The sequence below is a fragment of the Ostrinia nubilalis genome, chromosome 8 (genome assembly GCF_963855985.1).
Source record: "Ostrinia nubilalis chromosome 8, ilOstNubi1.1, whole genome shotgun sequence".
NCBI lineage: Eukaryota > Metazoa > Arthropoda > Insecta > Lepidoptera > Crambidae > Ostrinia > Ostrinia nubilalis.
Genome location: NC_087095.1, coordinates 10,725,985 through 10,748,009, shown reverse-complemented (window position 1 = coordinate 10,748,009; position 22,025 = coordinate 10,725,985). Strand labels below are relative to the sequence as shown.

Sequence of the window (22,025 nt, the reverse complement as noted above, 5' to 3'; positions counted from 1 at the left end):
ATGACGTCATTTAAGGTATAAAATGGTTAAAAACTACACCGGAAGTGGACGCATCTCTCACCAGATGCTGTGCATCGTCACATGCCGAATAATAATAAATGATTATTGGAAAATAAGTGCTTTATTTATTTACTAGACCCCATAGGTCTTTTCGTTTACGCGCGACCGCTGCCGTTACAAAAGACCGCGCGCCCGCTTGAAGGTTAATAGGAATATTATATCACAGGATCAAAAGAATATGGAACGTTTTCAAAGTTGTCTATAACAGAATCTGCTTCACTTTCTCCAATAAAATGATTTTCAACATGCGATTGGAATTCTGTAAAAGCTACATCTTCCTGAAAATTTTGTCCACACATTGGACATACTTTATTAGGACATGCTCTACTTTCACTGTCATTTTTATCTATATTTTTTTTATAAGCCGATGTGTTCAGGTCACTGAAGTTATTGTAGTTGCTGGATTCCACTGGCGTAGCCCAATTTGCTAAACTATCACTTGTTTCAATTTCCTTGTGTTCAGATGTAATAATTTTAGTATTGTTTGCAATACAAGTTGGACATTTGTAGCCTTCTGTAAACAAGAAAGATGCCATTAGTAAAAAAACGCATAATAACATCCCAACATGATTATGCAAGGATAGCAGTTTTGGCATTAGTAATCAAAAACACAATCAGAATAGTGAAATACCTTTTAATACAGTTTCTATTCTTGTTATCACAACTTTTAGGTCTTGCTCTTGTTGAGCAAGTTCTTTTTTAAGATTTTGCAGTTTCTCAGTATGTAAATGAATCTCCTTTAGGGAGTCCATAGCTGGGTCTTCCATATATGCAAAGCCTATAGATTCGACATTCAGAAAATTCTCATCATCAGCATCTTGAAGTTGTGCCATTTGCTCATATTGTTCCACTAATTGTGACTTCTCTTGGATGTAGCTATTTATTAACTTGAGTGATATCTCTTCTAAGCTAGATTCGGAATATTTTTCTTGATAGTTTGCACTTGTTTTTGGTGTACTGTGCACATAGGTGTTAGCCCGTGCAAGTGGTTGCTTAGTATATTCTTTAGTAGCTTTTTCTGGCCCTTTGATAGCCGATATTTTATTCCAAAGATTCTTATTTTCACAAGAAACCATAAAAACATGATGTAAGAGCTGGGATTTCTGTTTATTTAATTCAGCGATTTTTTGTTGCAGCTGAAACTTTTCATCTTCAGGTAGAGGGATGTATGGGGTATTTTCATTAGCTTTAGTAATGTCTAGTTTTAAACGCATGTTATCACTTTCTAGAGCATTGATTCTCCGTTGTAGCAGTAAACATCGATCTCTCATTGCGTGTAATGCCAATTCGTGAACACTAACATTATTATAATCGCCTTTTAGTGTTGATTGAAATGTAGAATCATTATTGAAACTTACAATTGATGACGAATCCATTTGTTTTTATGATTTAGAGAAACAAAGAAACTTAAATCTAATAGCAAAATTGAGCAAAATTAAAGATTTTTCCTTCGCTATCGATACCACAGATATGGATTATCGATACCACAGATGAGACAGGGACAGATAGGAAACGGCCCTATGATTGGTCCATTCATAGTAAAAGTTCCGGCATCTATGGACTTCCATTGGGTAGCGCTAAAAAAAAAAAAAGATCGTAACTTTTTAATAACGACTGCCTTAGCGACGTTGCAGTATCGCTTTAATATATTTTATAACGAGTAACGTTACCGCACCAATAACGGTACGGGTACATTATTATTTCAAATTATTTATAGAAATAAAAAACCAAATACATAAGTTTTATTAAAAAATTTATTTCATAAAAATACAACTTAAAAACTAATGCATACAACTATCGACAAAATTACAAAGGTGGTCCTATCTTTTGAGCACTTGAGTCTGAACATGAAGTACATCTTAGAATTATCTACACGTTCCACAGTGTGTTATGGGACTGTATAAACGGACATTCTCATTGATTTGATGAAACGTATAGAGCTCAGTTATACAAACATGATAGTAAAACTCCCGTTTGAAAATTCCACGTAGTTTTCGCGTTATAAAAATTCAAAGTTACCTATTTTTTTACTTCAAAATTATGCAAAAATATTCTCACTCGTTAACTAATAACATTTAATTCAGAATTGTTACAATACTTCATAGAGCTCTTAAAACTACACGTAATAAGCGTATTAAGTGCTTCGTAAACGCATTCAGTTAATTAGGAAAAATGATTTTAGTGATTTTTGTTTTTATTTTTTTTCTCAATTATACCTTAATATATGCAAACATTTTGAATTGCAAGATATAGTCTGATATTTAATCTAATTGTATTAATAAAATCAGCTTTAAACTCCGTGATGTATTTGAGAAAAAACATAAAACGTCTTAATAAAATTTTTACGAGTCTAGGGTCGACAATTTTGGAAGGAATAATTCATGTCTAAAAAGTTTCAAATCCCGCCTGTTATGTGCATAGTGTTGAAGGTTCTAAAAAGTCACATTCACATTGTTTTTAACCGACTTCAAAAAAAGGAGGAGGTTCTCAAGTCGAGTTATTTTTCTTTTTTAACACTCTTATATTAACTTAAGTTGTATGTAAGTAACTAACTAAAAAAGTATGTAAACTAATCTAGGAAGTCGAAATTTATCCTACCTTTAATAATTTTCTCATCGATTTGAAACCTATGTAAATCGAATGTCAATACAATAATTTGGTACAATCGAGCTGATGATATTTAAACATCCAAAAGAAATATTGCTATTAAAAAGTGATGGGAAATTTACAATTCTATATTGCGCATATTTTCAATTTGATTTTCCTCAAATATATCACGGAATTTAAAGTTGATTTTTTTTATGCAATTAGACTAAATATCAGACTATATCTTGCACTTAAAAATGTTTGCATATATTAAGATATAATTGAGAAAAAAAATAAAAACAAAAATCACTAAAATCATTTTTCCTAATTAACTGAATGCGTTTACGAAGCACTTAATACGCTTATTACGTGTAGTTTTAAGATCTCTATGAAGTATTGTAACAATTCTGAATTAAATGTTATTAGTTAACGAGTGAGAATATTTTTGCATAATTTTGAAGTAAAAAAATAGGTAACTTTGAATTTTTGTACCGCGAAAACTACGTGGAATTTTCAAACGGGAGTTTTACTATCATGTTTGTATAACTGAGCTCTATACGTTTCATCAAATCAATGAGAATGTCCGTTTATACAGTCCCATAACACACTGTGCGTTCGAAGATAATATACCAAGCGGATGATTTCTTATTCCGTAAGGAAAATTACAAAATAATAATGGAATAAAAAATCATCCGCTGAACTCGATAATTATAAGTAAGCACCATAAACTTAGAAAACTATGAAATACTATTAGTAAGTAAAACTATACAGTCATTAATTCACAGAATCATCAACTGTAGGTTTTTAAGAAAAATAAAAGAAAACCTACCGCGCCAATCCCAACTAATATTATAAATGCGAAAGTAACTCTGTCTGTCTGTCTGTCTGTTACGCTTTCCCGCTTAAACCTCGCAACCGATTTTGATGAAATTTGGCATAGAGATAGTTTGAGTCCCGGGAAAGAACATAGGATAGTTTTTATCCCGGTTTTTGAAACAGGGACGCGCGCGATAAAGTTTTTCTGTGACAGACAAAATACCACGCGGGCGAAGCCGCGGGCGGAAAGCTAGTAGAAAATAAAGTCTAGTTGGGCTTTATTTTCATCAATAACATTGAGACTGAACTATTTATGAACATAATATTTAGTAACTAGCTGCTGCCCGCGGCTTCACACGCGTGAAATTTAGTTTGTCAAAGATCGTCATAAATTATACAGGGTGGAACTTTGTAATGCCACCTGTAGGGAAAGTACTCTTAATACTGTAGATAGAAAATTTTACTCAAAGGAAACATTCCTTTATTTTTGTAAAGAAAGGGAACTGCATTCAAAGATATTCTAGGTTATAAAGTATAATACTGCAGTTTCATCAAAATCCGTTCAGTAGTTTTTGCGTGAAAAAGTAACAAACCTGTTAACATTCAGATTCCAGACGTCCATACAAACTTTCGCATTTATAATATTACATAGTACGAAGTAGGATTTGAGTAAATCTATCTTTAATTGCCAAGTAAGTAAATGTTAAAGACTCTTAGTTATTTTATCTCTGTTTGAGTCAATTTCAGTCCTAAAACCCATTATACAAAAAAAATTAAGCCCGGAATGAACCTTAGAGAATTAAACCTCCTCTATGAAAGGGATGAACACTGGTTTAAAATTACATTTCCATACTAAATGTCAATTTTACCTAGAGTTTAACTTATTGAAATAAATAGGTACCCACCATTGAAGCCAACAGAACAGAATAATATAAATTAATATTAACTTTTTGCAATAATTGTTTACAAAATTTCAAGCGAGCGAACATTTCTATTGTCGCCGACTATAAATCCTACTAATATTATAAAGGTGAAAGTTTGTGTAGATGTTTGTTACTCTTTCACGCAAAAACTACTGAACGGATTTGGTTGAACCTTTACAGTATTATTATTTGTAATCTAGATTAACATATAGGGTATAATTTATGCCAATCTGTGGCACTAAATTTCACGCGGGTGAAGCCGCGGGCAAAAGCTAGTTATAAATAAATGGTACCTAATTCTGTTTACAATAAAAATGATGATTACCTGTAATTGCGTAACACTAGACAGCCATTAACAAAATGTATCATTTTTACCGTATTTGCATGTTTATAAGAAACTAGCTGACCCGGCGAACTTCGTACCGCCTGTAAAAATCCGGTTATAGCCTATCTTCATTAGGGAAAATAAAGGATTCTAATTGTGAAATAATTTTTCAAATTGGTCCAGTACTTAGTTTCGGAGCCTCTTCAATACAAACAAACAAACAATCATATATGTCATCTTATAACTAAAATTTGTGTAGAAAAAAATATACTACGATTTTCTTTAACTTGCGTAAAACTATACAGCCATCAACAAAAGACATTATCTACTATAAGGTAATGAAAAAAAATTACCTACTTAACAGTACAAATTTCCATAATAAATTATGGTATTAACAAGTAATTATCAGTTTCCAAAAAAGTGAATAATCTACTGCAAGTTTCTAAGAAAAAAAAGACGACAGTAAAATGTACCCTAATAGATTTATAAATTATTTTTTTATACATCAACTACGATTTTCTTTGACTCAAGTAAAACTATACAGCCATTAACAAAGAAATTCACAATAAGTACATTCTTGAGGCAAAAATAACAAAAAACTTTAGTTAAAAAAACTATACACTGGGCCGGAATCTGAAACAATTTGAATTACATTATTATGATTCTTATTACAAATAATAACAGACTGAATAAGCGGTTTATAATAATAGAAAAAGAACTCAAATTGGCGACTTGTACCCGCACGTGATGTTTGTCGACGCTTATTCCTTTCATATTAAACCAGATTCAATTTGGTGTAACATTTACAATATTATTAAGGATAATACTACTACATACTGGGTGACTCTTTAAGGTGTTGCCATTTTTTATGAGCGACTCAGAATTATTAGTAAGTTAATCGATTTACGTAAAGAGCAGATTTTTTTTTATTTATTTCATAATTTAATATTATCAAAAACAGCATGCGTGGACTTATCCATGAAATCACAGTCATTATGGCGCACGAAAATAAACCTTTAATGCCTTTACAACTTAAGGTATATGCACATGCGCATTATCAACAGATTATAGAGCAGTAGCGTAGTCAATACTGCGTTACCGCAACATATTTATGAACAGCTTATGATTACATTTGTCTGAATTCGTTTTAGATTTGTATGATCGCTAAAACGCTTACAATATTTTTTTAAATTGGCACTGCACTTATATTTATGAACTCGACTGTACATAATTTACATTTAAATGATATTATTGAGCGTTTGTCAAACCTACCAAATTTGGGGCTGTATCATTGCGGCAGTTTTTTCACTCAATACCTTCATTTTCTTGATCGTTGACTAGGCAAAATAAATATGTGGCGCAATAGCTCATACGCTTTCGGGCTCCGTTTTAAAAAAACCAAAGAGTCCACCTTTTGTTTGTGTGTACCGCCTCTGCTTGATGGGTTTATTTGCAAGCTGAACCTGAAATAATTAATAACAATAGTATAATACATGTATTAAACATATTATAAACGCTTACTTAAAATTAATTATCTACTTTGAAAAAAGCATCAAAATATGTAACTGAAATACTTAATATTAATAATTTTAGAAGAATACTAGCGGCCGCCCGCGACTTCGTACGCGTGGATCTCGTTTTACCCTCTTCATGTGTCTTACGTGTATTTAATACTTAAATTTTTTCATACAAATGTTTTTTCCCGCTAATTCCCGTTCACGTGGGAATTTCAGAATTCCTTTCTTAGTGCATCTCTACGGTACCTAAGCTACGTCCCTTCCAAATTTCAAGTGCCTAGGTTTAGCCGTTTACGCTGTGCGTTGATCTATCTTACGCGGTTTAGATTCTTTCATACAAATGTATATTCCCGCTTACTCCCGTTCCCGTAGGAATTTAAATAAATTAAATACATTATTATGATACCTTAGGACGCAGCAATAATATTATCCATAATGACAGATGTGGCTCTGATGTAGATGGCAGGATATAGTTTCTGAAATATTTAATAAAACATAATTAAAATTTATTACAAAATTAAAAAATTAGCATAAAATAAACCTATAAAATTAATTAAGTATGATGGTATAACCTGTGTTATAACTATGTAAAATTAATTTAAAAAGATAGTTTTATAAGATAGAATACTGCAACCTCTACTAAATATAAATATATTGGCAAAATCCTGTAAAACTTAATGTACAATTAATTATCATACAAAACAATATAATTGAAATAACTCAAGAAAGAGTTTTCTTTGCAGAATTAATATAGGTATTGCTTACAAAACATTACAAAAGAAAAATTACTATCACGAAAAATCAGTTTAAATTACGTATTGAAATTATAAATTATGTTCAAAGAATATTGTAGGTGACTCATCAATTTAAAAGTACTTAGGTATTATTTACAACTGAGTTGAACATACCTTCACTCACAGCATTATCTGGCAACAACATTGAATTGAAGTTATCTCTATTAGCAGCTAGAAAGAAAAAAAATATAAATAATCATCTATTGCAACATCCTGTATTGAAATCTTAAATGTTAAAATTAATGTTTCAATTTTTAGTGGTAAGTTACCGTGTCAATGATATAATTTATGTAAGGTGCCTAATCCAAACAAAAATAGAATAAGGATAATTTGTTTTATTGAAATGTAGTAAAATATCTCTTTCTATTTTAGTTTTATTGACTAAGTAGATTGATCTTAAAATAAAAGTAATACTTATTAAGAACATTGTTTACTTTTTTAGTCAAATCAAAAAATTAAACTTTCTTTATTCGTATAGACTAATTAAATTAGTACTTGCAAAACACTTTATGGTTGAATCTAGGTATATACTTACTTTAACTTACTGGATGACCTGATCAGCAACAGCTTGGATGGTCGCCGAGATGTTATTATTTTCTTCATGGATAAATAAAAAATAGGACATCCATTCATCATTGTCATAACCAATAGATTGTTTTAGATTTATTTATCCTCAAAATGTGATTGGCAGACCTGAAACAAAAATCAGTCAGTTCAGTCCTAGGGAAATTGCAGCAAATTTTATAGCAATTTGGAAGGTTGTTGAATAACCTAAAAATATGACTTGCCTTTCTTTGACGAAGTTGCTCCTTTGTCATAGTTCCTGATAAAGGATTTGCACGCAGGAGGTACTGTATCCTTAGAGCCTGCAATGCTTCATCACGTGCTAGAGAAAAAACCTTGGACTTGGTGGATGAGCAACCAGTCACGATGCATTTGGTGATAATAAGAAACCATCTTGTTTATACGGTAAACAATGTAAATACGGTAAAATGACCATTATTTGTTTGCTTTTATTTCCGAATATTTCGGAATCAAGATTTTTTTCTCGGAATTTCGAAAAGAATTGAGTGAATGAATGATTGATTGAATGAGCGAGCAAAATCAGCGAATGAATGAGTGGATACTGTCCTGTCAATGTCATTAAAATGACAGTTGACGTAAAGGATGCTCTCTTTTTTTTTAATTGGCCCAATCCTACAGGCTATGTTTGCTGAGATTATGTGGATGCTCCTAGAAATGACATTTGACTAACCATCTGTCAAACACTATGGCGTTTCCACCCCGTGATCGATACGATCAATGAATGAAATATGAAATCAAATGAAATATCTGTGGAAATAATGAATGAATCTACTTTTTTGACAGGTGAAAGATATAATTTTGTTGATATTTAACCGTTTTGATGAGAATGTGTCAAAATGCAATTGACAAGAATACAAGGTGATCATAGTTGCTGTAGTTCAAAGCTGTGAAACTTGTAAAAAAAAGTAACATAGTAGAATCACTGTCATTGACTACAATTGACTACAAACTATGGAGCGGGCAAGGATCATGGTCAAACCATAAAGTTAATATTCCTTCAATATTAACTTTATGGGTCAAACAAACATAAAATGCTTAAAGTCATGATTATCCACCTTAATTTGTGGTCTAGTGGTATGGTAAGACCACCTGCTTCAGACGCAGAGGTCCCGGGTTCGATTCCCAGTGGGAGCAGATTTTTCTGTTCGGTTTGGTTGGTGGTAGGGCTTGTTCTAAGTCCGCTTGGCTAGCTACCACCATCTTATCTAAGTCTGTCGCCATAACAACAATGTTAACAGTATTGTTGTGTTCCGGCAGCTAGAGGTAAGATAGCCAGTTCCGTCGTGGTTGAGGATTCGTGGGGTCACAGTTGTGATGCTAAAGACCTGTTTATAAGTCAAAAAAAATGTTTACGAATAATTGTTAATATAAAGCAGAGAGTCAGCTGTAAATCTCATTTCACTAGTGAGAAAGTACTTACTTTACCATCCATATACATTTTAGAAGCGGCAATGTTTATCAGAAAGCACACTTACCTATTTCAACAAGATCAAAATCCCCGACGAAAACACAAACTTCTCCTTCCAACTCCTAATTCAGAAATGTTCAGAAATAGTCCTGCCTACCGTTGTATACAAAGGACAATGTTCGTTCTCCATACATTGTTCGCCGTTAGATCAACAGTGCCGAAAAAATACTTTCTAGGTTCTAAATGACACAAATCTTTATGTAAGAACAATTATTCCTGGCGGACCAATTCTATAAACTTATTGATAGCAATTTTGTTATCATAACCTCTTACTTACTAGTATTGTATTATATTATTTTATGCACATCGATTTGGGAGATGTTCTGTATTGTAGTTGTCGCAGCCGAATTGTATTATAATATTGGACGGGTTTTGGAAACAGCTCGGCGTTCCACTTTTATGATTTACTTACTTACATTTTGCACGTAAATAAATAACATGAATCCTATGTTTACTTTCCACTCTTGACATTTAACACGTGACTTACCAAACTAACTATCTCCATGGTTACCGTCTTAGTCTATGCATGACTAGGGATTGAACAACTTTTAATTGAATATTATTAACAATTCTCGATAATTATTATCAATTGAAAAATATTCGGTATTTGAATCGAAAGATATATTCAGTTTTATCAATATCAAAATATTCAATTTTAATAATAAAATAAATATTATTTACTACCACCTATGAAATGTTCTGAAAATTGCCTGGAGCGCTCCCCCAATCCTGGGTTTTCCCTTTCCAAGCTGAGAGGACATCATTTTGGTTCTATCGATACATTATAAAGGTAAGTACTTAATATTTGAAATGTATTACCAATTATTGTTATAAGCATTTTGAGCGAATAAAACTTTCAATTCTATTAGAACTTTAGACATTTCTCTCACTTTAAGCGGCATTGGATTTTTCATCGGATTTTGAAACTGTTACAGATATATTAAAGATGATCCCATATTATTGTCATTGTCTATATCAGTGTTATGATCACAATTCTTTTTATTTTATTCATGACCTTCGACCAGTTAGACACATTAGATAGCTTCTTGTAGTATCGTGCAATATATTTTTAACTTTTAATTAAAATCTAGTCATACTGTAGCAATTTGGACGATTTATTTTATTTACAAGATCGGTATCTTATTGTCTATGATGACCGCAATCAACATCACTATTACATGGATTCCTAACAATGAAGTACGGCTATTTTTAACTTTTTATTAAAATCTAGTCATACTGTAGCAATTTGGACGATTAATTTTATTTACAAGATCGGTATCTTATTGTCTATGATGACCGCAGTCAACATCACTATTACATGGATTCCTAACAATGAAGTACGGCATTGCCTTGTGCCGATTTTACATAGATTTTATCGACACAAATTATGGAACTTCATAGGATATGGAGCAGGCCACGCCCTAAAATGTCCGGATGTCGTCATAGTATTATGGAATACATATAAAAGACTTTTATTATTTCATTTTCTAATCCTCAAGTGTCCGTTACAATCTAATTAATATTTAAGTATTCAAAAAGTAAGAGATTAATTTTGATACTTTACTGCTGTGCCCAGGAATCTAAGGCGGTTTCTGACAATGTCCTTTATAACAAGCTGCCTGATAATGTAAAAAATATACCTAAAGATCACATATTCAAAGATAAATTAAAGACATTTCTAATAAGTAAAAGTTTTTATAATGTTAAGGAATTCATGGAAGAAAAACATAGTATTTCATGTTAAGTTGATAAATAAATATTGTTTTAACTGTAATGTCTAACATTATAATATTTTAAGTTAATTGCAATTGTATTATATATTATAAAAGTTATAAGTAGGTAGACTTTAAGATTTATAAATTTAATTATTGTTAATAATATTTAATAACTGTTATTTTGTATTGCTGTGCCCAACCGGGTGTGCATTTGTATGTTAGTACCTAGTACCTAACAATATACAGTGTATTCATTATGTGCAATAAATAAATAAATAAATAAAAACTTCGTTTCCACCTTCGGCCTGATCATCACTTACCATCAGGTGAAATACAATCTGTATTTATACCATGCTAGTTCGTCTTTCTTAGTACGTATCAAATCGAGGCTCGCAAGCGCCATCTATCCGCCTGACCCCGTACTTTTTTGACCTTAAAATGCGTTTACGTTTATAAAAATATTAATTTGTTATACAATGTTTTATTATTAAAAGTTATTTAATTGAAATAGAACTCTATAAAATATTTTATAGTCTCTTAAAACTTTATAATCAAGAAAAATTAAAATTGGTTTTAAAAAGTCTTGAATCGTGTGAACGCTTCCATAATATGTCGGTTAACCACTTGAACGTCAAATCTGACATTCTAATTTGAAAACTTGATCGTTGCTGTTGCGCGCTCCGTTTTCTTATTGGATTTCTTTCTCTTTGCATTCGCGATCCTTGATAGTAAAACGTTGAGTCGAGCTAATGCTCCTCCGTTCTAACTTCAGGTCTTGTGTGTGTTGAGAAAGTGACTGAGATAGTGACTCTGTTATACCTACGTGTCGTGTTGAGATAGTGACTCTGAGAAAGTGAACTTTTACTTTTGTTTATGTGCTTGTGTGACCACAACCATGCCTCAGAAGATCTGCTGTGTTTCTTCATGCAAATCATCACTTCAAAATGGTTAGTAAATAAATACTTGTAACAGTAATAAATGGTTACCTACAAATAACCAACCTTATGCTTTACTTAGCTGCCAAGTGCCATAAAAATTTATTACTTTAATAAAACTTGTACCTACCTACTATTCAATCTCATCTTAATCTGATGATGTAGAATGAATAGGTATCTAAATAAAGTACAACTAAAGTCTTAACAACAAACAACCTTCAAACTTGTGAGAGTATAAATTTATTGCAATCCGTGATGATAAAATTAAAAAAAACACCTTATGTTTATGCCATCAAAAAATAAATTGTGAACTCATGCCAGATTATAATCTGGCGCAGTTAGACTACAATTTGTAATCTTACCTAACCCACTATTAGTTTACAATGCCACTCAATAATATAATACTCTAAACTAATGGAGTGCACAAATTGTTACGGAGACATAATAAAAGAAAATTCAATTTAAAAATAACTTGTATTTTAATATGTTGATGGCCACCGGTGGCTTTGGTCAATAGCCCATTTGCGCCAAGCTTCAGGTGTTACAACAAACTATAACTGAGAAAGATTACAATTTGACATTAACTTAAATCTCATTTTGCAGGTGCCATTCTTCATAGCTTTCCGAATCCATTGAAAGAGTTGGAAAAGTTTCGCACATGGGTGAAAAATGCTGGTATTGATGGAGAGGATGACAAACATATATTTGCCAACAGAAGAATTTGCCATCTTCATTTTAATAAAATATATCATTACCCGAAAAACAGATTGAGCAAACTGGCAATTCCAACACTGCATCTTCCAGGTATTTTAGTTAGTTATACATATACATATAGGACAATAATAATTATTACCTATGTAATATTTTTTTCACACATTCTAAAATTTTATTCACCGAGATAGTGTGGTACTAAATTTAAAAGTGGTCTTATGTTAAAGAGATGTGCAATTTATCTCACCAGCGCAGCTGGCATGTAAATTTGTGTAAAAATACATCCGTAATTATTATTTTTAATTAATTACTTGTAATTAAACTAAGACACAGGTTATCATTACCTACATTATACACCATTCTTCCAAAATCTTAGTTGTTAATTTTGTAATAAACTAGTTGTACCTAACACATTTACCTAAGTTCCCTATAAAAATAGGGTACATAAATTTTGTGACACTAACTACTAACATAAATAAGTTCCTACTATGTTTATAATGTATAAAAGCCATAATAATTATGGATTGACATTTGTACCAAAATTATGGCCTTGCAGGATTGGAACCCGCAACCACTGTAGACTGGAGCGTGGTTTTCTTCTTTCGCATAAATTAAGTCCTGACATTCCTAATATACTAAGGCAACATCTTGCAATGTCACCATGTATGTTGTTCTACATATCTCCAAGTCGAGCAATTTTTTATTCTTATGACGGATGAAATATTAAATTTGTCTTTATTTTTTAGATGTCCCATCCAGTTACACAGCAGAGCCTATGGACGTGTGTGAGCAGCAGCCACCCACATATAAAGAGATCTATTGTGGTCCTAATACTAGTAAGTAAATATTATTAGTGTTCTCTTTTATAAAACAGCAAAACATTAAAATGGTATTGTACCTATAGTTTATTTACAAATCAGTATGAGTTCATAAACAGTTATAAGAGTTTACAGAACTTTTAATTATTAACCCCCTTACTAATAAAACTTACACGCTCGTTGAACAGTTTTTTAAAGTGACGTTTAGTATGGAAATATCATTTTAAAACAGTGTTCAACAACTGTGTAACTTTTTATTAGTAAGGGGGTAAGATTATAACAAAAATGAAACAATGGACAAAATGTCAAGTGGCAAAAATCGGAATAAATAATAACCCAGCATTGATTGAGCCTATTGTAACTAGGACACTGAAATTTTATATTGCATAATATAAAAAATTATGCTGGACCTTGGAGGAGGGCTTTGTCCAGCAGTGGACGTGAAAACAAGGCACTGACATCATGTTTTTTTTTCATTGTATTAAAATGAAAAGTGATGCCGTGGTCTTTCTTTTTAGTTCTTAAATTGTTCATATTTAAACAATACAAAAAGGCGTGTAATGTGTGGGTAAGATTGATTGTTACCTGTCAAAAATGCTATCCTGGGACGCCATTCGAGCGTGACGAGACGTTTAAGTGTATCTTCCCTTGTTTTAATCTTATGTAAAACTAATGCCATAATCAAATATCTGGCCGGATTATTTGTATGAAATTTTGTGAATTTGAGCAACAAAATCAGGTCTTAAGAGGTTATTATAATCTTTCAAAATACCATGCTCATTTGAACCAGAATGAAGTAAATTATAAAATTTATTTCTTTTCAGGTGCACCACAACCAACTTCTAAAAGGCCTCAGCCCATGACAATGGATGACCAGCAGCCAAGCACGAGCACTATGACTTACACTGGTGTTACTAGAAGTAAGTTTTGTTTTATTTTATAAATGAAAACTGATGCCCAGCCGGGCTAGGATGCGCGTCGTGATAAACTCATTTTAGACGACACATGTATGAGTTATTATTATTTAAAAAAAAACATAACCCTCCTTCTGGCGTAGTCGGGTAAAAACATTACAAAAAGGCTCTCCGTGCGTGTAATGCGTAGGTATAGACCCAATATACTTAACTGTCCTATCCGTGACATTGACAGCGGGGCGCCACCGTCAATACCGGATAGCTGGTTCCGACTTTTTCCATGCTGGATGATGCTTTTACACTACGCGGAAATTAGTCAAGTCAATGTGAACACACACCGAACAGTGAGGTGGGGATGAAAAATAAATGATTTTCATCCCCACCCCGCTGTTTGGTGTGTGTTCACATTAACTTGACTTTTCTAATTTCCGCGCAGTGTAAAAGCAGCAGGAAACTATAAAGTTGAACGATGGTGGCGTCCCCCTGTCAATGAGTTTGGTGGGCCAGTTCAGTTTAGGTCATCTAAAACACCGATTGTTACCTGTCAAAAATGGCATCCTGGGACGCCATTCGAGTTTCACATTTACAAGAAGCATAAGCCGTATCTTACCTCTTTGTTTTAATCTTGGGTAAAACTCAAATTCAAATTAAAAATATTTATTGCGTAATTCTAATCCCATAATCTCAATATCTGGCCGGTTTATTTGTATGAAATTTTGTGAATTTGAGCACCAGAATCAGGTCTTAAGAGGTTATTATAATCTTTCAAAATACCATGCTCATTTGAACCAGAAGGAAGTAAATTATAAAATGTATTTCTTTTCAGGTGCACCACAACCAACTTCTAAAAGGCCTCAGCCCATGACAATGGATGACCAGCAGCCAAGCACAAGCACTATGATTTACACTGGTGTTACTAGAAGTAAGTTTTGTTTTATTTTATAAATGAAAACTGATGCCCAGCCGCTGAGCCGGGATAAACTCTTATGGATGATTTTAGACGACACATGTATGAGCTTATTTAAAAAAAACATAACCATACTTCTGGCGCAGTCGGGTAAAAACATTACAAAAAGGCTCTCCGTGCGTGTAATGTGTAGGTAAGGCCGATTGTTACCTGTCAAAAATGCCATCCTGGGACGCCATTCGAACTCGACATTTACGAGACGCATAAGCCGTATCTTGCCTCTTTGTTTTAATCTTAGTTAAACTCAAATTCAAAATCTTTATTGCATAACTCTAATCTCATAATCAAATATCTGGCCGGATTATTTGTATGAAATTTTGTGAATTTGAGCACCAGAATTAATTAGAGAAGAAGAGGTTCTTATTATCTTTCAAGATACCATGCTCATTTGAACCAGAATGAAGTAAATTATAAAATGTGTTTCTTTTCAGGTGCACCACAACCAACTTCTAAAAGGCCTCCGCCCATGACAATGGATGACCAGCAAGCAGCAAGCAAGCAGCCAAGCACAAGGACTCACAGTGGTGTTATTAGAAGTAAGGAAAATATTTTTTTTTTTTTATACATAATAATGTGGTTATATTAAACTAACTCTTACCATTTCTTAATTTTAGGCCATATGTTCAAGAACCAATTTGAACAAGATCTATATAAAGCAGTCGCCAAAACACAAGCGGAACTCAGACGATGCAAAAAAGCAAAAGCGGGATTAATACAAAAGTTACAAATAGCCAAGAAATTGACCCGTTCCAAAGCTTATCAATATGTTACAAAAGACTTGTCACCAGCAGCAAAAACATTTTTTGATATGCAAATAAGACAATCTACAAAACACCCCAAAGGACATCGTTTCACATTAGATGAAAAGATATTGGCATTATCATTATATAAACCTAGTCCAAAGGCATATCGCTTGCTGAGCCAAATATGTGTTCTGCCGAAAAAAACTACCTTGAACAAATTAATGACGAAAACATATTTAATGCCTGGGATAAATGATATTATCTTTAATAATTTAAAGAAAAGGGTAGAAAAAATGCCTAGTAAGCATAGATATTGCTCTATAATATTTGACGAAATGGCCATTGCTGCCCATGTTGCATTTGATAAACATACCGATAAAATAAAAGGTTTTGAGGACGACGGATTCGAACGCGAAAGAAAATTTGCTGATCACGTGTTGGTATTTATGGTCAGAGGAGTATTCAAAAAATTTAAGCAGCCTGTCGCTTATAGCTTTTGTACTGGATCCACAAAAACGGAGAAGCTCAAAAGGCAATTAAAAACAGTAATTGAAAACGTTTTAGCAACCGGACTCAAAGTCATTTCGACAACGTGCGACCAGGGATCCACTAATATGGCTGCCATAAATTCACTAATAAATGACACCAAAGGTCATTATATAAGGCAGAATCAAGAATTTAAAGGGGGGTTTTTTGAAATCAACGAACACAAAATTTACCCACTATACGACCCCCCTCATCTTTTAAAAGGAATAAGAATAAATCTGATTACAAAAAATTTGGAATTTACTCTGAATGGGAAAAAGCGCACGGCAAAATGGGCCCATTTAGAAGCTCTATACAAAAAGGGCCCAAGCTATAAAGGCATGCGCTTAATTCCTAAACTTACCGCGCGCCATGTAATTCCTAATTTAATACCTAAAATGAAGGTTAAATACTGCACGGAACTTTTTAGTAAAACTGTCAGCGTTGCCATGGGATTTACAGCAGGTAAACATTTATTTGTACTTGCCTTTTATGCCAGTCATCATAGTCACGAATATTATAATTTATAACTTAGTTTCTACTGCAAGAGTTTCATGTCATCTGCTTGGAAATATTCCATGATTTCATAATGTCTAGATTCGTTTTTAACTGACTTTAACATAAGGATTTAATTTTACAAAAATGCATTGAATACATTGGACTTGACTACAATTAATTTGATTAACGAATTAATAAATTAAAATTAATTTGGTGCACGACACTATCTGGACTACCTTATAATAATTTTATTTAAAACAAGTATGTAAATATATTTTATACTTGTATGTAACTATATAATGTGTTTGTTTATAGGAACTGGCAGAATCCCAAAAGAAGCTCAAGATACTGCAGAAATTTTATTATTTTTCGACAATTTGTTCGATTCCGTAAACGGTAGTTACAACAGAATTGAAAAGGGTAAAGTTTACCGATCTGCGGTCTCGCCAAAGTCACCACATCATAAGTTGTGGTATAAAAGTCTACCAATATTAAAATCCATGCAATTTGTTGGTGGAGCACGCTCAGGGGTGGTTCCATCTTTAAGAAGTTGGATTAAAACTATAGAAGCATTCCAGCAAATAACAAAAAAATTACATTCCATTGGGCTCAAATCTTTACTGCTGCGCAATTTCAATCAAGACCCTTTAGAAAATTTTTTTGGTGCAATAAGGGCTCATGGGCATCGAAATATAATGCCTACAGTGCCGGCATTTGAGGCTTCTTATAAAGCGCTTTTAATAAATAATATGGTGTCGCCTAAATCAATTGGGGCTAATTGCGAAAGTGATGATGGCTATTGTTTACAAAATCTCAAATACCTTTTTTATGAAAACATTGTTAGGCCCTTACCTAAAAATATAATAATAAATTTTGATCACATAAACATGGATCTAACCAACATTGATAATTTAATAAAAAGCCAAAATCCGTTAAACATCGAAAAATGCGCAGCAGCTGCTTATTGTAGTGGTTGGGTTATTAAAACAATTTATAAAAATATTGGTTATTGTGAAATGTGTAAAAGTGATTTAGAAGGGGATGGTGAAGAAATCTATTCAAAATTTATAACTATGAAAAAATATTCAGAAAAATGCAATCTTCACTATCCCAATAAACATTTGCTGGAATGCCTATTGCATATAGAAGAAATCACATTGTTAATTTTATCAACACAGTGTGAATCGGATCAAATATCCGAATATATAAAATTGGTAACCACTTCTCTTGTAACATTAAATTTTGTGACATGCGAAAGTCATAAAGAAAAAGTTAAAGAACTTATAATATGTAAAGGAATTTCCTTGATGATAAATGACTGGTGTAAAGAAATAAATAATATATTAAATGGTAAAAATATAGTTTTTGATGAAAATTGTCCTATGAAAATGTTAGCGCACAGATATTTTGTATCACATAAAAGTAAAAATAAAAGTTTTAAATGATTTACATATTTGTTTTTTATTTCTTTTACCTTGTTTAGCAATTGGTTATGTGCAGTTTTATTTTGGTAGATTTTTTTTTCCAAATTAATGCACTGTTGCATTGTTTTGGAAAGAAATCTACCAAAATAAAACTGCGCCTCAAAATAATATTTGGAATAATACCTGGATACGAACCATGAACGACGAAAGCACCGTGTTACAAGCAGAAGCGAGTACGGAGCTTGAGAACTAGATGGCGCCTCTTTCTATCAAAACCTTGAGACGGCTATCTATACGTAGTACTTATTCTTATCTATGATTTATACAGTAATAAGGAGTAGTAGAGGTATTATACAGACCAAGAGCTTCCTCGATGTGGATAAAAAAATGTTGGGCCCCGATTTCGCTAAAAATTTTCAACGGCAACGCAACTGAACGACGTACGAAAATCAGGTGTCATTTTGACAGTTAGTTCAAACGAAGTTGTAACGTAAATGGAGCGCAACTGCGCCTTACAATAAAAGCTGACAGAAAGCTACTTTTTCTCACACGCAATTCAAACGCTTCATCATGAATAATTGATGTGATTTAGTAATTTTATTTAAAAAATAAGGTGTTCGGACTTTTAATGGAAAGTGCATAAATCTGTTGTTTCGTCTTTGTTTGCGCGTGAACTTTACCGCGATACCGTATTGCACATCAGCTGGATCTGGAATGAAAATGGAGCGTGACTGGATGAAAGTGGACAGTGCCCCGATTGCGCTAAAAATTGTCATCTTCCACACGCCCGGACGACACGGTGGATCGAAATGGCATTAAAGTGGACATAGGGATTTATTCCGGAAAATCGAATTTTAAAAATTGCCAATCGATAGTCTTTTGCTCACTCATCACGACATGTCATATCACATTTTTCTCTAAACCTGATACTTTAGCTTAAAAAAAATAATTTGTGTTTTTTTTGTATGAAACGAGACATAAAGTGCTAATTTTCTCCGAAGACCTGCTAGATCGTGACTTGAAACAACCTAGGTCGGTATAACTACATTATTTATTAATATTCTAAGCTATTTCCAGCTGCTCCAAACCGCAACTTAGCCTGTTAAACGATTCCGAAAAAAATTAAAATTGACTCTTCTTGTAATTGTATTTTAGTTCTTTTTTTTTTTTTAGAAAAAGCTTCGATTACGGTACTAGAAAGTGATTTTATCGTTAAGTGACATTGTTATCTATTCTCAGAATCTGTTAAACCCTTTCTTTCCTATCAGCACATGACTTTAAAACAACAATGAAGTTACTCATACCTCGTAAATAACGTGTTTTGCGAATAAGCAGATAATGGTCAGGGGTGGGGGTAAAAAACAGATAAGGATTGTTTATTTGTTTTAAATTTAGTTTGGGCTGTGTAACGTCACCAATAACATTCAACTTTAAATGCGGTTTTTAACATGTAATTACAATGGAAGCTATTGTGAATAATATAGATTTGTTCGTAGTCTTAAGAAATACCTTAAAACCTTTGATGGACAGTGAGGAACTTTATAATCACCTTTAGCAGAAAATGGTACATTTGTCAGAAGAACACAGTGTTAAGAGCGTTTACGCCGTTTGGCGCAAAAACAGTACTTTTTCAACCCGTTACAATCATTAACCAGTTACATTACAAATATGTTATAGGCATAAATAATTAGGCAATTTCGTCGTCTAAATAGTAAGTTGAGAAAATATTTCGATTAGTATAGTATTTAAGAATTCTATCAAGATAAGTCCACACAGGTTTTCAAATTTCCACTTTAGCGTCAGTTTACAAGCTGAAATTTTTAGAAAAATCCTGTGAAAACGATATAACAAACATTTATATCCTATAGCATAGGTCCTTAGGCAAATAGTTAGTTGAGAAAATTCTTAGATTTAAGCATTTTACAATAAGAAATCACAAATTCAAAGAACGTGAAATACCCAAAAATCAAAGTGATTTTTACACCATTATTCTTCTTTAATTCAACATAAAATAGCTTAATATAATAAAATAACATCTTCTTTAAAATATTTACTTTGAAACGATATATAATTCGTTGTTATTGTTTTGCCATAAACATTTGAAAACTATTAAAAAACGCCGCGCGCGAATCATTTCCAATGATGCCCCTTGAAACGCCGCGCTTCGCGTAAACACTCTTAAGTTAAAAAAAGTTTTGCCGGAATTTTTGTACTAATCTTAATGGACGATGGACAAACTGTCATCTATCTCTTCCCCAATTTTTAAGAAGAAACAGTGATTGGCTTGAATCTCCAATTAACTGGGTCTGGCAACTAGTTTTTGATGAAGACAAAATTGAGGAAAATGTTCTGTTTCTGAGTTAATTTATGTAACGTGTAATTCATCTTTTTTTCTGTTTCTGAGTTAATTTATGTAACGGTTTCCTCGGGATAAAGGAAGTAGTCGAAGCATGTAGTGTAGAAGTTGGCATGTTTTCGGTAATTGCATCTATATTTGACGTTGTTTTTTCACTAGGTTCAGTAATTGAACCAACATTTTCCTCAATTTTGTCTTCATCAAAAACTAGTTGCCAGACTCAGTTAATTGGAGATTCAAGGCAATCACTGTTTCTTCTTAAAAATTGGGGAAGAGATAGATGACAGTTTGTCCATCGTCCATTAAGATTAGTACAAAAATTCCGGCAAACTTTTTTTAACTTAACACTGTTTTCTTCTGACAAAGGTACCATTTTCTGCTAAAGGTGATTATAAAGTTCCTCACTGTCCATCAAAGGTTTTAAGGTATTTTTTAAGACTACGAACAAATCTATATTATTCACAATAGCTTCCATTGTAATTACGTGTTAAAAACCGCATTTAAAGTTGAATGTTATTGGTGACGTTACACAGCCCAAACTAAATTTAAAACAAATAAACAATCCTTATCTGTTTTTTACCCCCACCCCTGACCATTATCTGCTTATTCGCAAAACACGTTATTTACGAGGTATGAGTAACTTCATTGTTGTTTTAAAGTCATGTGCTGATAGGAAAGAAAGGGTTTAACAGATTCTGAGAATAGATAACAATGTCACCTAACGATAAAATCACTTTCTAGTACCGTAATCGAAGCTTTTTCTAAAAAAAAAGAACTAAAATACAATTACAAGAAGAGTCAATTTTAATTTTTTTCGGAATCGTTTAACAGGCTAAGTTGCGGTTTGGAGCAGCTGGAAATAGCTTAGAATATTAATAAATAATGTAGTTATACCGACCTAGGTTGTTTCAAGTCACGATCTAGCAGGTCTTCGGAGAAAATTAGCACTTTATGTCTCGTTTCATACAAAAAAAACACAAATTATTTTTTTTAAGCTAAAGTATCAGGTTTAGAGAAAAATGTGATATAACATGTCGTGATGAGTGAGCAAAGGACTATCGATTGCCAATTTTTAAAATTCGATTTTCCGGAAAAAATCCCTATGTCCACTTTAATGCCATTTCGATCCACCGTGCGACGAACGAACATGCTGTTTTGACAAATCCGTATCGCGATATCGTTTTTTGACAGTTAGTTGAAACGACGCATAGACGTAAACAGAAAGCAGCTGCTCCTTCGAGTAAAATTAGAAAATTCTTCAAAACACAGTAAACGTTATTACTTTCAGTCAAAAGTAGTGCAACCAACACTTGAAGTTCGACATCGTCCTTAATTTTGATGTACG

At 32.7% G+C, this 22,025-nt stretch overlaps 2 protein-coding genes and 1 long non-coding RNA gene across 4 annotated transcripts; 1 reads left to right on the top strand and 2 right to left on the bottom strand.

The window, feature by feature from the left end:
- Nucleotides 1–209: 209 nt before the first annotated feature.
- Nucleotides 210–1,481, bottom strand: LOC135073919 (protein spindle-F). The gene is made up of 2 exons (XM_063968170.1): nucleotides 692–1,481; nucleotides 210–574 (listed from the first exon to the last, which is right to left on the bottom strand). The coding sequence occupies exons 1-2, from the start codon at nucleotides 1,434–1,436 to the stop codon at nucleotides 216–218; spliced, it is 1,104 nt and encodes a 367-aa protein (XP_063824240.1). The 5' UTR covers nucleotides 1,437–1,481; the 3' UTR covers nucleotides 210–215.
- Nucleotides 1,482–5,086: 3,605 nt separating this feature from the next.
- LOC135073918 (uncharacterized) lies at nucleotides 5,087–7,888 on the bottom strand. Its single transcript, XR_010257726.1, has 6 exons — nucleotides 7,810–7,888; nucleotides 7,557–7,714; nucleotides 7,136–7,192; nucleotides 6,634–6,703; nucleotides 5,983–6,173; nucleotides 5,087–5,343 (listed from the first exon to the last, which is right to left on the bottom strand). It is a non-coding gene; the product is annotated as an uncharacterized LOC135073918 (long non-coding RNA).
- Nucleotides 7,889–11,392: 3,504 nt separating this feature from the next.
- Nucleotides 11,393–18,397, top strand: LOC135074201 (uncharacterized). Of its 2 annotated transcripts, XM_063968501.1 has the most exons (8): nucleotides 11,393–11,736; nucleotides 12,328–12,528; nucleotides 13,182–13,271; nucleotides 14,078–14,173; nucleotides 14,994–15,089; nucleotides 15,566–15,670; nucleotides 15,749–16,867; nucleotides 17,216–18,397. In XM_063968501.1, exons 1-8 carry the CDS (start codon nucleotides 11,685–11,687, stop codon nucleotides 18,343–18,345), a joined length of 2,889 nt encoding a protein of 962 aa, XP_063824571.1. In that variant the 5' UTR covers nucleotides 11,393–11,684; the 3' UTR covers nucleotides 18,346–18,397. The 2 variants fall into 2 exon arrangements, with proteins under 2 accessions (XP_063824571.1, XP_063824572.1); XM_063968502.1 differs by lacking the exon at nucleotides 17,216–18,397 and having other exon boundaries at nucleotides 15,749–16,998.
- Nucleotides 18,398–22,025: the final 3,628 nt, after the last annotated feature.